General features: G+C 49.3%; 1 protein-coding gene across 1 annotated transcript in view; it reads right to left on the bottom strand.

Moving 5' to 3' along the window:
• The window catches only part of AKNA (AT-hook transcription factor), a 41443-nt gene extending 30173 nt beyond the window's left edge, over positions 1–11270 (bottom strand). Inside the window, exons 1-3 of the mRNA XM_007936684.2 lie at positions 11000–11270; positions 6826–7877; positions 4556–4630 (exon numbers count right to left, since the gene is read on the bottom strand). Of these exons, the coding sequence (XP_007934875.1) occupies positions 4556–4630; positions 6826–7877; positions 11000–11270 (1398 nt within the window). The remainder of the gene's footprint in view (positions 1–4555; positions 4631–6825; positions 7878–10999) is intronic.
• Positions 11271–16059: the final 4789 nt, after the last annotated feature.

Below are 16059 nucleotides of genomic sequence, written 5' to 3'. Positions count from 1 at the left end.
CACCACCACCACTATCACTACCACCACCACCACCATCACCACCACCACCACCACCACCATCACCACCACTACCACTACCACCACCATCATCATCATCATTTACTTGACCATCATGGAGGCATTTCCTATCAGAAAAACTGTACAACTGTCTATAGCATCTCTGGGGAAAAGCTACTTTCCCATGTGCTTCATTGGCACCTGCTTGCCATGATCTCAGGTGGGTTATATGTACTGTCTCCCTGCTTCCCCAACATCAGGTGATGGGCAGGAGTCAGGGCAGCCTAGTGGAGGTGACTTTTTGGCCCCTAGGCAAGCAGCCTCTCCCTGCTCTTGGAGGCTGTGGCAGAAAATCTACTCCAAAGTGAGGGATGATTGCCTAGCATGGCTGCCCCCCTCCCACACTTTCAGGGTTGGGCCTGGATGGATGAGAACAAAGCAGGATTTTAATAATCCCCTTGGCCATCTGCTCACACTTGCCTGTGAGGGCTGGCCCACCAGCACACCCCTCCTCTAAGGTGACCCAAATCCCAGGGGAGGCTCCCTGTGTGCTTCCCCTCCCAGGTCCCTGGGCCCACCAAGGCCCAAAGTACGGAAGGGGGTTTGGGGCTAGAAACAAACACCTCCTGGGCTGGAAGAGGGCCAGGGAAGCCACGAGGTCCCTTTGTGTCAGGCATCAACGAGGAGCTTGAAAAATATTAAGGGAGGTGGGTTGTGGAGGGGCAACGGCTGAGGTGCCCAGGCCTTGCTCCTATGCCCTGCTTCCCTGGACACACCCTGGACCCACCAAGTGGGCTAGGGCACCTCTTTTAAGAAGGGGTGTCCCAAAGGTGCTCCATGGCTACCGGTGCCTCAGGGGAGTTCATCAGGATTTTGTGATGGGCTGAGCAGTGAGTTTGGGAAACATCGGGTTAAATGAATGAATATTCTCGGCACAGATGGATTTCTCACAGCTTTTAAAATGCTAATGGCTTTATGAATGGGGCCGGGGGAGGGGCAGAGAGAGAAGGAAGCATTTCCCCCAGCTCCTCTGAACACAGAAACCTCCCCCACCACCCCCAGCCCCCTCCTACCAGGGGCTCTGGACAAACTAGTGACCATCTGAACACACTGGTTATATGCCCTCCCTGCCTCAATTCTCTCTGAGGTGATGTGGTTTCTCCAGCCCTCTGCAGTCACCCAGATCCCCCTACAGCTGAAGTGGGGAGACAGGGCCCAAGGGCAGGTGGCAGGCAAGAAGGCAGTGAATGTGGTTAGATTACCATAAACTCCGGATGACACCAAATTAGGGAAGAGCCCCACTCCTGCGGAGGCCTGGCTCCCTGCCCTGTTCCCTCCTAGACCCACAGCTGGGCTCCCTGGCCCCTCTCCCACCACAGGCCTGGGGTCCATGGGTGTTTCTAGGCCAGACTGCAGAATGATAAAGCCCAAAGCCGGAGAGCTGGTCAGCCTCCCTTGATTACCTATTCTGGTTCTGCTAGACAAGGTGGGGTTAAATGTGGGCTCAGACACCACACTGCTGGGTTCCAACCCCAGCTCTGGCATCTACTTGGGTGACCTTGGGCAAGTTACTTTACTGCTCTGTGCCTCAGTCTCCCCATCTATACATTATTTAGGACCATGGTCATACACACTTATTATCACTATTATGAGTATGGCCATCATTCTCCTGCCCTGTCCCCTTGCCTCTGCCACATACGTGGTGCAGGACCAAGCCCGGCTTAGGCAGGCCTGGGGAAATGAGCACTCATTTGGGAAGAATCACACATCTGAGTTTCATTCCCAGCTGTGCATCTTATTGGCTGTGGGATGCTGAGCAAGCCACTCCACTTGGCGAGGCCTCAGTTTCCTCATTTGAAAAGACTGAATGAGATGACCTTGAGGGGCACTTAGTCTGAGCACTGGCACCTTTTAACTGTTCAGCAAAGTCAAGTCCCCTCCTGGGGTCCCCATCAGTTGCTGCCCTTTCCCAACCCACCAGGGATGGCCTGGGTAGCCCAGGGCAATATCCACAGCCTGTCTTCCTCCAGGTTGGTCCACTCTTCCCCCTGTGAGCTCTGAGCAGAGTGAAGGGGGCTCAGCAGGTCTGGCGGGGGTGCACAGTTTGAGGGAGCAGGACCGTCTCTATGAACTGGACTCCCTGAGAAAGGGCTCTGATAAGGACCTTTGGGGTAGAACGTGCAATTTCTAGACAGAGTGAGGAAGTCCAGCTTGAATCCCGGCTCCCCTTCAGGCCCCTGTGGGACCTGGAGTGAGCTGCCTCCCCACTCTGGGGCTTCAAGTTCCCCTCTGGGTGGGGACTGGGAGCCTTCCCTGTGCTGCTCTTTCAGGTCAGCCTCTAGGTGTTCTCAGGTTAGAGTCGGGGGCAGTTAAGCCAACAGAATCTGGTTTAACTGTGTACACCTTCCCCTGAGGAGCACCTGAGGCCAAGGGGTCACTGTGCCAGAGAGGGGTGACCATTCCCAGCCTCCACCACTTTTCCCCTTCTCTCACTCTCTCTCTCTCACGCACAAACACACATGCACACATAGGTATGCACACACATGCATGCACATGGACATGTGCACACACACGCGCACACACCCATAGCAGGGTCTTTGGCCCAACTGACAGGTGACAGCAGGACTCTCCCCACATGAGGAGGGTCTGAGTCTTCACTGGGTTGGGTCAGTCCCATAAGAGGAGGCTGGGCTCCACTTGTCCACACTGCCCAGGCCTGAAACTGCATTTGGTCCCTCAAAAGTAATAATAAACAAATAAACCACAGCCACTGAGTCAATTCAGACTCACAGCAACCCTCTAGGACAGAGTAGAACTGCCCCATAGGGTTTTCAAGGCTGTAAATCTTTATAGAAGCAGACTGTCACATCTTTCTCCCACAGAGTGGCTGTAGGTTTGCATTGTTGACCTTTTGGTGAGCAGCCAAATCCTTTAACCACTGTACCCACAGCTCCTTGGCCCTCAATAAGACCTTTATGATAATATTCCCTAACTCATATGAAAGGAGCACTAGTGGCATAGGGTGTAAGACATTTGGCTGTTAACCTGAAGGCGAGGGGTTCAAACCCACCAGCTGCTCTGCAGGAGGAAGATGAGGCAATCTACTTCTGCAAAGATTTACAGTCTTGGAACCCGATGGGGGTCACTATGAATCGGAATCTACTCAATGGCAGTGGTGGGCACTCATGAAGTGCTTGCCGTGCATCAGGTAGGTGCTTCCCAAATACTGACTGTTTTAGGAAGGAAGGAGGGAGGGCGGGAGAGACAGAGGCAAAAAGGAGACACTCCTGCCTTCTGCCTCTGACCACTCTGTGACCTTAGGCAGCCTCTACCCTTCCTGGGTCCCAGTTTCCCCATCAGTAAAGGAGAGGAGCAAAAGGTTTGACCAGATGACCAGTTCCTTTCTTCTTGACCTTCTAGCAGTTTGCCCTGGAGAGAATGCTTTGCCAACTCTCCCTGGTCCTCCCTCCTGGATCTGGCTCAGCAGTTCACAGAACTAGAAGAAGCCTCAGACACCTTGTCTAGCCCACTGGTTTCTAGAGGAAGTCTGGTCAACCTCCTCTATAGATGTGCCCAAAGAGGCCAGAATGGGAAGAGAACTGCCTGCAGGGGTGGGGATGCTTGAGAACTCCTGCTCCTAGAACAGGGCCCCTTCCATTTTCTCAATATGGCTGAGTTGAAGGAAGTGCCTCTAGATGGTTGTGAGCAGAGCTGGCAGCTGGGAGGGATTATGGAGCACATGGGGGAACAGGCCTGTGCGGGCCCTGGGGCAGGGCTGGTGAGGACTAGGGGAAGGTCTCCACCTCCACACCTCAGCTCCCCAGCCCCTCCTCCATGGCTGACTGATGAAGCAAGAGGTTTGGGGCAGGCCGGAAGCCATGAGGGGCTGCAGCAGGTCCCACTTCCTGCCTCACCCTAGAAAAGCAGAAGGTTTCAAGTACAGAACTCACAGCTTCCTCCCAAGCTGCGGTGGGGGGTGGGCAGGGCTGCTGACAGTTTTTTTGTGGGGGAATGGATGGATTTCTGCCCTCTATACTCTCCCTGCCTCACACTGGGGCATTCGGTCAGGAGTGAGAGGAGGAGAGATGGTAGAGAAGATGGTGGGGAGGAGAAAGGCAAATGTTGTGATCTAGGAAGGATCAGGTCCAAGGAACAAGTAACAGGTGTTGAGCAGAAATTCTGTGCTACACCCTTGAGGCTCAGAGAGCCCATGTAACTTCCTTAAGGTCACACAGCTCGTCAGTAATGGAGCCAGAAGTCAAGCCCAGGTGGTCTCTCTCCAGAGCCCATCTAGAAGGCAAGAGCTTCTGATGAAATTCCTAGGCTCCCCAGAATGTAGGACTCAAGGATGTCATAGCTTATCGACAGCAGAGGAGACTGAGGCCAGAAAGGGCAAGGTTGTTGCCCAAGGTCAGAGGGACCTTGTAGTAGGACAGGGACTAGGGTTCCACTGTCCTCAGAAGATATGCAAAACGTGGTGGTCCCTCTCTAATACCATGGGAAAGTGTCATCTCCCTGGAGCCTCAGCTCCCAATCCCGATCCCCCGAGCCTTGGTACCTTGGCCCCAAGGCGCAGCTGGTCAATGGTGTTCTCGGCCTCAGCATACTTGGTGAGGAGCTTGTGGTAGTCCTCCTGCAGGAGAGGGACAGTAACACCGTCACACAGCCCAGGCACACAGCACCTATCCTCCTTGGGAGACCCCTTGCAGGAAAACTCCCTTCTTGCCCATAGAGACTTCTGGGTTCCTCAAAGCAAGAGTTTGACGGTGGGAGTAGAGCAGACCCCTTTAGGCTCACACATCCAGATTCAGGATTTGTCAGAGGCGCCAGGGGAAGTGACCCACCGTCCTCTCCTCCAATGTTGTGGTCACACAGTGTGTGGGGGATAGCATCACTAGGCTGCTTCACCTTGATGTCTGACCCCCCACACAGGGACTGGAATGACTTCCTTCCTTGTCTAAACTTCCAGCCCATCTATCAGCTCCATGGGGTAAGGCTCACGTCTGTCTTTCCCACTGTCTGTTCTCAGTGTCCCTAGTGTGTACTTTTAATGAATTATTGACTGACTCATCCAGTCAATCACTTCATGAACGACTGAATAGCAGAAATTCTCAGAAGGCTTGAGAAGCACAGTTCCGTCTACTCAAGAAGCTCTACTTACCTTAAACAAAACCACAGTTTCATTAAGACAAGTCATTACAGGGAAAAATCAAAAGCAAATGTCATTGGTCACCTATGAAGGGAACTGACTTGTTCTTGGGAAAACAGGTTTAAATCAGAAAGACAGAATCAAGCATTTATTCTGTCTTTCCCATACAAACAATACCTTGGTAACAAAATAGTGGATGATGGAAAGTTTTACTGCAGAGAAGAATCCCAGCAAATACTCACAGAAGAAATGATGTAATACCATCATCAGAATACATTAGAATCCTACGATTGTGCCACCCCCAAATGAATGACTGGATCTAGACAATGACCATCCAAAGCGAGAGGCCAGCAGGCATTACTGCCTCCTGAGGAAACCAACAGGCCACCGATGACATGTTCTCACCAGTGCTCAGGGTCTAGAGGGGAGATAGTCACAAGAGCAGATGAGTGCAAGCAGAAAGCCTCCAGCTCTGCATCTCCCATACACACGAAAACAGCACAGCGAGGCACGTTGATAGATAGCCCAGGTACATCAGCAATGCTCAGAAAGTGGGAAACTCCACAGCACGGACCTGGTATCATCAACAACTAGATTAACCTTTGCTGTCGAATCAATTCTGACTCATGGCAACCCCATAGAGGACAGAGTAGAACTCACTACCCTAAAGGGTTTCCGAGGCTGTGAACACCGACTGCCAGATCTTTCTCCCACAAGTGGCTGGTAGGTTTGAACTGCCGACCTACTGGTTAGCAGCCAAGCACATAGCCACTGCACCACCAGGGCTCCCTAACAAATAGATTACAAGGAGGAAATGAGAGGGAAGAGAAACCTGTAGATTGAAAGAGATTTTGGGTGTGTGTGGGGGGGACAGTGTCTTGAAAGGCATCTTGGCCTAATGCCCTATCTGGATCTTGTCTGGCTTCTGACTTGGACGCAGTAGAACAAACCAGCCCTTTGTGAGACTGACAGGAAGAGCTGAACACAGACCATATGCCTGGCAATATCAAGAAGCTGGTGTTAATTTTTAGGAGTGATAGTGGCTTTGTTTAAAATAGAGTCCTAATCTTAAAACATACACACTAAAATATTTTTTTGGATGAAATGATTTGATGTCTGAAATTTATTTCAAAATAACCCAATGAGGGGGTGGATGGGGGAAGAGATAGGGCCACAGATGAAAAAGGTTGGGATGAAATGCTAATTGTTGGGCAGGGGGATTCAGTAAACAATTTTCTTTCTTGTGTATGTGTGAACTTTTGCATACCAAACCCAACCCATTGCCATCGAATCAATTCTGACTCCTAGCAACCCTCATAGGGTTTGTAAGGCTGTCAATGTTTATGGAAGCAGACTGCCTTATCTTTCTCCCATGGAGCAGCCAGTGGGTTCTAATTGCTGCCCTTTTGGTTAGCAGCACCCCCAGAGCCCCTAACTTTTACATATTAAAATTAAAAAATAAATAAACAAAACAAAGGCTTATCCTTGTAACATGGGTGCAATCACTGCTTGTGAACAAAAAGCTTGGTTCTATCTCCACGACTCTGATGACAACCCTCTCTCCACCAGCCTGGGACTCCTAGCCAGACCCCAGGCCTCTCCACCCCAGCCACTCTCCAATCCAGACCAAGAAGTAGCCTGGTGACCTTCCTGGGCCCATAAAAATGAGTCCAGCTTACCTGGAGCTGATGGACCAGCTTGGTGGCTTGTTCTGGTGTCTGGAACTCTTGGGGTACCCTGGTCACGGGGTGGGCAGGAGGAGGGTCCTTAGTAGCTGGGGAGGCTTCTCTGCTGCCCAGCAGCACATCCCGTACAATCTCGGCAGGCGACTTGAAGATCAGGGGCCTTGCAGGGCCCTGAGGCTGCCAGCTGTGGCTCTTGGCCTTGGGTGGGCGGTAGCTCTCATCTTTGGGGAACCTCACCCGGGGTCCCACCTTGGAGAAATCAGGAAGCGGGTAATTCAGCCGCCCCCGACCATACTTGGAGGCATCAGAAGAAGAGCGGCCAGCCAGAGTGGCTCCCTGCCTGGGCAGTCTGTTCTGTCGGGCTGGCCTAGACCGAGGATTAGGAGGGGTGGTGGAGCCAGTGAATCGGGAAGGGAGTGACTTAGGGGGTATCTTTGTCCGTTTCCAGGCTTGGTCCCCAGGCTGAAGGTAGGAGAGTCTGGTGGTGTCTCTCCATCCATCTCCAGGACACTGAAGGCTCTGGGGTGGGGGTGGTGAAGAGTCATGGAATTCTGTGGGGGTTGCCTGAGCAACACTTCCTCTAGTTCTGTCTCCTGGATTTAAGAGGTGGCAGTTGGAGCTCCGTGGTACAGTTTCTGCCAAAGCAGTGGGCTGGGGGACATGGATTTCTCCTTCCCAGGTAGAATCAAGGCTGTCACTGGGGTGGCCGAGGCTCACAGTCCCACTGCTCCAGGACCTTACAGACGGGCTGACTTCAGAATGTTCTGCAAGCTTGTCCCCACTGGCTTCATTGCCAGAGGCCACCCAGCCTCTGGCCTGACCCTGACCCAGCACCACAGAGCTGGGGCTTCCGTTGCCCTCTGAGTTGAGACCAGCCTCGTACCCTGACTTTGGGGAGCTCTCTCTAGCTTCCTCAGCCTCCTGAGGACTTCCAAGGGCCTCATCCAGCTCCTCTTCAGTCATATCTGATTGACGATCCTGCTGAGGGAACCAGTAGAGTGGCAAGTTGGAACTTTCTGGGCAGTCCACATCCTCCGCTTTGATCTCTGGAAAGACAGACCATTGCTTGGCATATATCAGGTCTGGACTAGCTGTGCACACTTAACTAAGTCACTTCACCTCTCTGGACTTATATTTACTTATCATGTGTCGATTATAAGAATTCCAGTAAGCCTCCCATATGGCCAAGTGCTCATCTGATATCCCCTCTTCTTGCCTCAAAGTCCAAACCCAAGCTCATGATTGTCTCCTACCCAAAGCCTAGTCTTCCCCCCAGTGTCCCCCATCTCAGCAACACAATCATATCCAGTTGGACAAGAGAAATCTAGGAATCATCTTACCATCACTCTCCCCTAACCCCTGTAATCCAATCTCTCCCCGGCCCTTTCCATTTTATCTCACACCTATCTCTCAAACTCACCAACTATTCTACAAGTCCACCATCACTACCACCACCTTTACCCAAGCCAACATTCTCTCTCTCCTAGTCAGTCCACTACACTAGCCACCTAACCATCCTTCCAATCTCCCTCCACATCCCCCATCTTCAAATCTGTTCCCAGGATAGGAGCTGAACCTTTAGTACGGTCCTCAGGTCTCCGCCACTCTGGTCCCCATGAGCTCTCTACACATTCCCCTCAGCCTCTCCCTGCCCCAGCCACACCATGTACTCTCTCACCACAGGGCTTTGCACATGCCCATCCTTCTGTCAGGAGACTCCTGTCCTCCCTTTGCCTGGTTAACTCCTATTTGTCCTTCAGGCATTAGTTTGATCTTTACTTCACTAAGGAAGCCTTCTCAGGTCTTCCTGATTACGTCAAATCCTCCCTTTCATAGGCTGTCATAGAACTGGACAGCTCTACCTTATAACACTATCACAGCTGCAGTTTCCCATTTATTTATGTAATTGTTTTGTTAATATTTGTCTCCCTCATCACACTGCAGGCTCAGTGAGGGCAAGGATGCCGTCTGTTTCAGTTCACACTCGTATATGCACAGTAAGTGCCCAATAATATTTACACCTGACGAAACAGAAAGGGGGGAGAGAGATAAAGTATGCTAAGCTCCCAGAAAATAGAGTTGTTGTAATTATTACATAGTAGGTACTCAATAAATAGTCATTTACCTACCTACTCACCCAGCCAGCCATCTGTCTGTCCTTTCATCCATCCATCCACTCATCCACCTACCCATCGACCTACTCACTCATAGATCACCTATTCCACATCTCTCCATCCATCTACCCATCCATCCATCTACCGATTCACCCACCCACCTCCTCACATCTTTCTCTCTCTATAAATATATATATATATACTTTGCTGGTTTTTGTGTTTCTCTAGAGAACCCAATCCAACACACCTATCCACCCATCCATCATCATCCATGCTGTCCGCGTTTATTAAGCATCTACCCTGTTCCACACTGAGTCAGCCTCTGGGACATATTCAAAGTTTCACGAGACACAGTCTGGGTACTGCCAAGCAGAGATTCTCTACTCTGGCCAGATGCACCTTTGTAATAAGTGATTACAATCACCTTGATAATTAATAATAAATTATAAGTGATGCACCCTGCATCACTCTCTGCTCCCCCACACTCGGCCTCTCATCCTTGGCACTGTCAATCCCTCAACTCCATAAAACTCCCTTCAGCAAGTCTGTCTTGTTTACAGCAGCACATCGGAAGCCTGAGAGGTTAAGTAACCCGTTGAGGATCACACAGTGACTCAGAGCAGTCCAGGACCTAGGACTTGGGCCCCCGCTATGCAGGCAAGTTTGTCTCTGCTGCTAGTGGTGGTGATGTGGAGTGAAGAGCATGGGCTTTGCAGCCAGGGAGCTCTGAGTTCAACTCTGGTTCCTCTGACCCCCTCACTGGGTGGCCATGGACAAGTTAGGCCTCTCTGAGCCACAGTGTCCTTACACTTGAAACTAGCCCCTCCTACCTGGAAGAGGGTGGTGAGTAGGAAGGGAGAGGAGGCCTGGGTCCTGCCCAGCCCTGTGCCTGGCACACAGTAAGGCACAGGATGTGGTAGCAGCTGTTACATCATAGCAGGGGGATTACCACATGACCCCTCAAAGAGATGCCTCTGCTCTTTTAACTCAGCCAGTTCTCAGAGGTGGAGTCACCCTCCCTGAGGGAAGGCTTGCAAACAGTTCAAAGTGGGCAGCCCTGGCAGCTCAAACAGTCCTGGTACTGGCTCCTCTGCCATCCACAAGGGGTCTGCCTGGTTTCCGGAATCAGAAGAGAAAGGGGCTTCATTCATAACCTAAGAACAATAGCTCCAACACGTCAAGCTCTTACTATTCTCAATGCTTTGCACACTTGATCGGTTTAACCCTTCACACTCTTCAAGGTCAGTGTTATTCCTCCCACTTCACAGATGGGGAGACTGAGATTCAGAGAGGCAGGGAGAACTGCCAAGCAAAACTGGGACTTTAGTCCATGTTGGTCTCAACACAAAGGAAGCATGGTTATTGTAGGAAGCAAGGGATACCAACGTTCCCATTGTTAATTGAGATTTTTAAAATCCTTAAAATGGGCATATCCCTTGGATCGAGCAATTCAAATCACCAAGGAAATTATCAAGTGTGCAAAGATGTACTAATCCATAATTACAGTATCAAAAACTAGAAAGTACTCTACTGCCCTGTACCGGCGTAATTATGGCATGGCCACATCCTGGAAGTCTATGCAGGCATTGGGAATAACTTGTGGAAGAATACTTGACGACATGGAAAATGTTCACATCCATTCAATTCACAAAAAAGCAAGTAACAATCTAGTATGTAGAATACTGCTCCATATTCATGTTACATTTGTGTATATGTACATATGAAAAAGAGTGGTATGGTAGAGGGGGTGGACGGGATGAGAAATAATTTTTAATCTTCTCCCTTTTGGCTTAGGTTTTCTGATTTTTCCACAGTGAACAGTGTTACTTAATATAATTTAAATCTTTTAAATTTGTACTGATATTAAATAAGAATTATTTATTTATAATTTTAAATTACAGACACTAAGTTTAATTAAATATTTAAATTATAAGATTTTAATTCTGAAAACATTTAGAAGCACCTCCTCCCGCTGCCTACGCTACACAGTAAGGTGTGGACCGAGGCCCGCTAGGAAGTTACAGCAGCAGACTTGGCGGGGCAGTCCGTCTTACCCTCTCTTGCAGACTCTTCGGATTCAGAATCCTGTTGCCCAGCAGCCTGTGGGTTCCACTCCAGGGGTGGCAGGAGCTGCTGGACCAGGCGAAAGTCTTCCAGGAGCTCAGGGCTGGTGGTGTTAGGAAAGGGCCCTTCTCCCCAGCCGTGGGCATCACTCCCCTGGGCATCCTCCTGTTCCTCGGCCCAGGCCCAGCGCCTCCACCGTCGCCGGGGCCCCTTCTCCAGGCCCAGGTCAGCCCAGTGGACCTCGGTCCTCGAGCTGGCCATGGGGCCTGGCCCACACTTCACCTGGGCCACCTCATCCTCAGGAGATGGAGCTGCTGCTGTGGGCACCAGAGTCAGTGTTGGCACCTCTCAGCATCTGCCATTCTGCCTGTGGCCTGTTGGGGACACGATCAAGGGACAGCATTAATCCTCAAGTCCCCTGCTTTATTCAGAACAAAAAGTCACCACAGGGACTCTACCAGAGCAGCCTTAAGTTCAACTTCTGGGTTCAACCTCGGGCAAGTCACTCTGCCTTCATTGTCCTCATCAGTGAAACTGGGATGGTAATTCCTCTCTCCCTCAAGGGTTTTGTAAAATTTCCTGAGACACAAAGTAAAGAGTCCAGTGGCTGGTACAGATTGGTAGTTCAATACATAACCCTGGTGTTACTGTGTGCCAGGCCCTGGACATGGGTGCTGGGCATGGGCCCTACTCACATAAGAACGTATAGCTTGAAGAAGGTAGACAAGTATCCATGTGATTGCAAATCAAGGTGATGGGGGCAATATTGGGCTTGGAAGTCAGGGAAAGCCCCAGCTTAGAAGTCACTTCGTCTGGGAGCATCCATGACCTCTCACAGTAAGAATTCAGACCAGGAGTGGGGTGATGGTGAAAAGAGCCAGCAGTATTCCAGGCACAGGGATCAGTATGTCTGGAGGCCGGAAGGAGTGACCCTACCAGGTGCTTTCCTGGACACAGAAGTGCCTTTCTGCCAGTTGTGGTCCTGAGGACCGGGGCTGGGCGATACAGACAACAGAGTGTGGTAGGCAGACCAAGGAGGGCCTCGTGGGCCTTGTTCAGGAGTTGGTAGTGTATCCCAGGGCCTGGGAGGGGTCCTGAGGGTTTGGGTGCAGGAGAGTACCATCAGAGGTACAGCTTAGAAGTTTCACCCTGGTTGCTCTGGGAGAATGAGCCAGAACAGGGGAGACTGGCTGCAGAGGGACCTGTTAGAGGCTGTGGCAGGGGAGAAGCTGCAGGAGGGCTCTTTCCTGCCTCCCTTCCATCCTCTCCTTTCGCTCTTTCCTTCTCACTCTCTCATCTTCTTTATCTCCCTCCTTCCCCTCCTCCTGCTACCTTAGACACTCCCCAAGAGCCTCCTCTGTGCTGAGCCTGGTGCTCAGCCCGGAAGGCACACAGATGACAGACCAGAATGGCATGGCCCTGTGCAAGGAGACTTCAGTGTGGGAGGTTCCAAAGACTCACAGCAAGTCAGCGTGGCAGGGGCCTCCAGCCGAGCCCAGACAAAGGCCTGGCTCTGCAGGTGGACACACTGCAGCCCAGAGAGTGGAGGGGCCTTGCCCGAAGCCACCCTGTGGACAGGACAGCCGAGGGCAAAAGGTCAGCCTCCCAGCCCTCCAAGCCGTGGCTACAATGGAGTGTAACTGCAGGCCTCCCTGGACAGACATGTCTGTGTTTCAGCCTCCTGAGTACTTGGATCCTAGTCATGAGCCTTGATTTGTTTTGAAAAGTCAGCAGGCAACTATTTCTGGACAGAACGTTCCCCAGGGAAGAGTCCAGCCGGAGAAGGCTGGCTTTTCAGGAGCTGGGGAGGAACAGGGTCAACAATCTCTCCCATTGGGCAAAAATGCCTGCTCCTTACGGGGGCTCAGTGACCTCTATCCTCTCTCCCTACCCAGTCTCCTTCTCTGACCCCTCTAAATGCTGTTGTTGTTGTTGTTATGTACCATCGAGTCGGCCCCGACTCATAGCGACCCCTTCTTGGGTTTCCGAGGCAGTATCACTATGGAAGTAGATTGCCCCATCTTCCTTCCGAGGAGTGGCTGGTGGGTTTGAACCGCCAGCCTTCTGGTTAGCAGTCAAGTGCCTTAGCCACTATGCTACCAGAGCAGAGCCCCATAATTTCCTCCAGATCACTGTGCCCCCTCTGCTCCCCACAAGCCCCACCACATGACAAGCCCATTTTGTGCCAGCATGGCTAAAAGCATCTTTGTGCTCCATTTGTCCTCTTACCAAGCATACCAGGGCACAGGACGACTACAGCATGGAACAGTGACTTGGCCAAGATCACCCAGTTGGCCACATTTGGAACTATCCATTTGGACCCAATGTGAATTATTGTTATCACACAGCTGTCCATCACTAAAAATGTATTTACTCATATACTCACACACACAGCTCACCCTAGTGTATCACAGGCATTAGAAAAACATACAGCCAGAAACAAATTTTTTAAAGATGTGATAACCAAAAAAAAATATATATATATATATATATATATATATATATATATACCAAATGCACTGCCATTAAGTTGATACCAACTCATAGGGACCCCCATTGGGTTTCCAAGGCTGTAAATCTTTACGGAAGCAAACTATCCAATCTTTCTTCTACAGAGCAGCTGGTGGGTTCAAACCACTGACCTTCTGGTTAGCAGCCAAATGCTTTAACCACTACACCACCAGAGGTCCTTAAAGATGTGATAACAAGCAAACCCATGACCATAGAGTCAATTCTGACTCATAGTGACTCCCATTGGGTTTCCTAGGCAGTAGATCTTTATGGAAGTAGATTGCACCACCTTCCTTCCACAAAGATGTGACAGAAAACAACCATTTTAAATACAAGTTCCAATCCTTCATCCCATAGCCTTTGGGGGGCCTGTACCCCATCACTGGAATCCATGCCAGCGTTTTTGACCTTAGCGCACTTGGGAGTCCTCCGCTCTGGTTGGGCGTCACAGAGTTGATTCTGATGCAGAGCGACCCCAAGTGACAGGAAACTGCCCCATGGGTTTCCTAGGCTTTGTGGGAGCAGAGCACCAGGGCTTTCTCCCACGGAGCAGCTGGTTGCATTCCAATGCCAACCTTTCTGTTAGCAGCTGAGCACTTAACCACTGCACCACCAAGGGTCCTTTAAGAGTCCTCGGAGAAAAAGAAATAAAAGGTATCCAGACTGGAAAAGAAGGAAAATTGTATCTACTCGTGGATTTTATGATCCCCTCTATAGAAAATCACAGAGTCCACAAGACTCTTGGAATTAACAGAGGAATCCAGCAAAGGTTCAGGGCAAAGGTCAACAAACAAAAATCAGCTGGGTTTCTATCCACCAAACCAGAACCAAACCAAGCTCACTGCCGTCAAGTTGGATCCAATTCATAGGGACCCCTCCTTGGGTTTCCAAGGCGGTATCGCTACAGAAGTAGATTGCCCAATCTTCCTTCCAAGGAGTGGCTGGTGGGTTTGAACCACCAGCCTTCTGGTTAGCAGTCAAATGCCTTAGGCACCTATGCCACCAAAGCTCCTCCTTTCCTATACACCAGCAATGAGAAATCTGAAAGGAAAATTAGGGAAACAATTCCATTTAAAAAAGCATCTAAGAGAATAAAATACCTCAGGAAAAACCTAACCAGAGATGTGAAGATTTACACAATGAAAACTATAAAACATTGCTGAAAGACAGTGACCCACTAACCCACTGCTACTGAGTTGATTCTGACTTATAGTGACCTCCATAGGGTTTCCAAGGCTATAAATACCTACAGAAGCAGACTGCCTTGTCATTCTCCCATGGAGCAGCTGGTAGGTTCGAACCACTGACCTTTTGGTTAGCAGCCCAATGCCTTAATTACTGCACCACCAGAGCTCCTTGAAAGAGAGTGAAGAACAATAAAAGGAAAGATGTTCCATGTTCATAGATTAGAAAACATAACATTGTTAAGATGTCAATACTATCCAAAGTGATCTATAGATTTAACAAAATTTCAATCAAAATTCCAACAGCATTCTTTACAGAAAAAGAAACACCAGTCATCAACTCCGTGCAGAAGAGCAAGAGGCCCCAAATAGCTAAAACAATGTTGAAAGAGAAGAATAAAATGGAAGAACTCATACTTTCTGATTTTAAAACATATTGTATAGCTACAGTAATCCAAATAGCCTGGTACAAGTGTAATAAAAGACATATAGACCAAAGGAATAGAATTAAGAGTCCAGAAATAAACCCACACATTTATCGTCACCTGATTTTTGACATGGGTGCTAAGTGGATTCAATGCAGAAAGAAGAATCTCCCCCAATAAATGGTGCTGGGAACAATGGATTGCCACCTCCAGAAAATGAAAACAGGACCCTTGCCTCACACAATACACAAACACAAATTCAAAATGGATTAAAACCTAAATGTGCAAATCCAAACCATAAGATTCTTAGAAGAACAAGCAGGGCAATGCTATCAGGCCTAGCTTCTCAACAATGTATTATCTAATGTAATAACAAAAGCACAAACAGCAAAAGAGAAAATCAGTAAATGAGATCGCCTTAAAATTAAAAATTTTGTTCATCAAAAAAGTGAAAAGACAAGCTACCAACTGGGAGAGTATCTTCAAAGCATATATCCAACAAAAATCTCATAACCAAAGTATATATAGAACTTTAACAACCTAACAAAAAGACAAATCATCCAACCATAAAATGGGCAAAAGAGTAGACATTTCATGAAAGAGGGCATTCAAATGGTTACCAAACACACATAAAAAGATGCCCCATGTCATTAGCCATCACAGATGCAAATCAATACCACAATGATGTACCATGTTATTCCCAACAGGATGGCTAGGATTTTTTTTTTTTTTTTTTTAATACTTGGTGAACAACTTTATTTATTTATTTATTTATTTATATTTTTATTGTGATTTGGGTGAAAATTTACAGAGCAAATACACTTTCCATACAGCAGATCACATACACTTTGTCTCACGACATTGACCACAATTTAACACAATGCAACATCTTCTCTCCCACTTCCTCCCGATAGGTACCGCTTCCCTGTG

Source organism: Orycteropus afer, unplaced genomic scaffold, assembly GCF_000298275.1.
Source record: "Orycteropus afer afer isolate SDZICR_OR568_19922 unplaced genomic scaffold, OryAfe1.0 scaffold00037, whole genome shotgun sequence".
Lineage (NCBI taxonomy): Eukaryota > Metazoa > Chordata > Mammalia > Tubulidentata > Orycteropodidae > Orycteropus > Orycteropus afer.
Note: the sequence above shows the minus strand (reverse complement) of the source record. Positions and strands in the feature narration are given on the sequence as shown.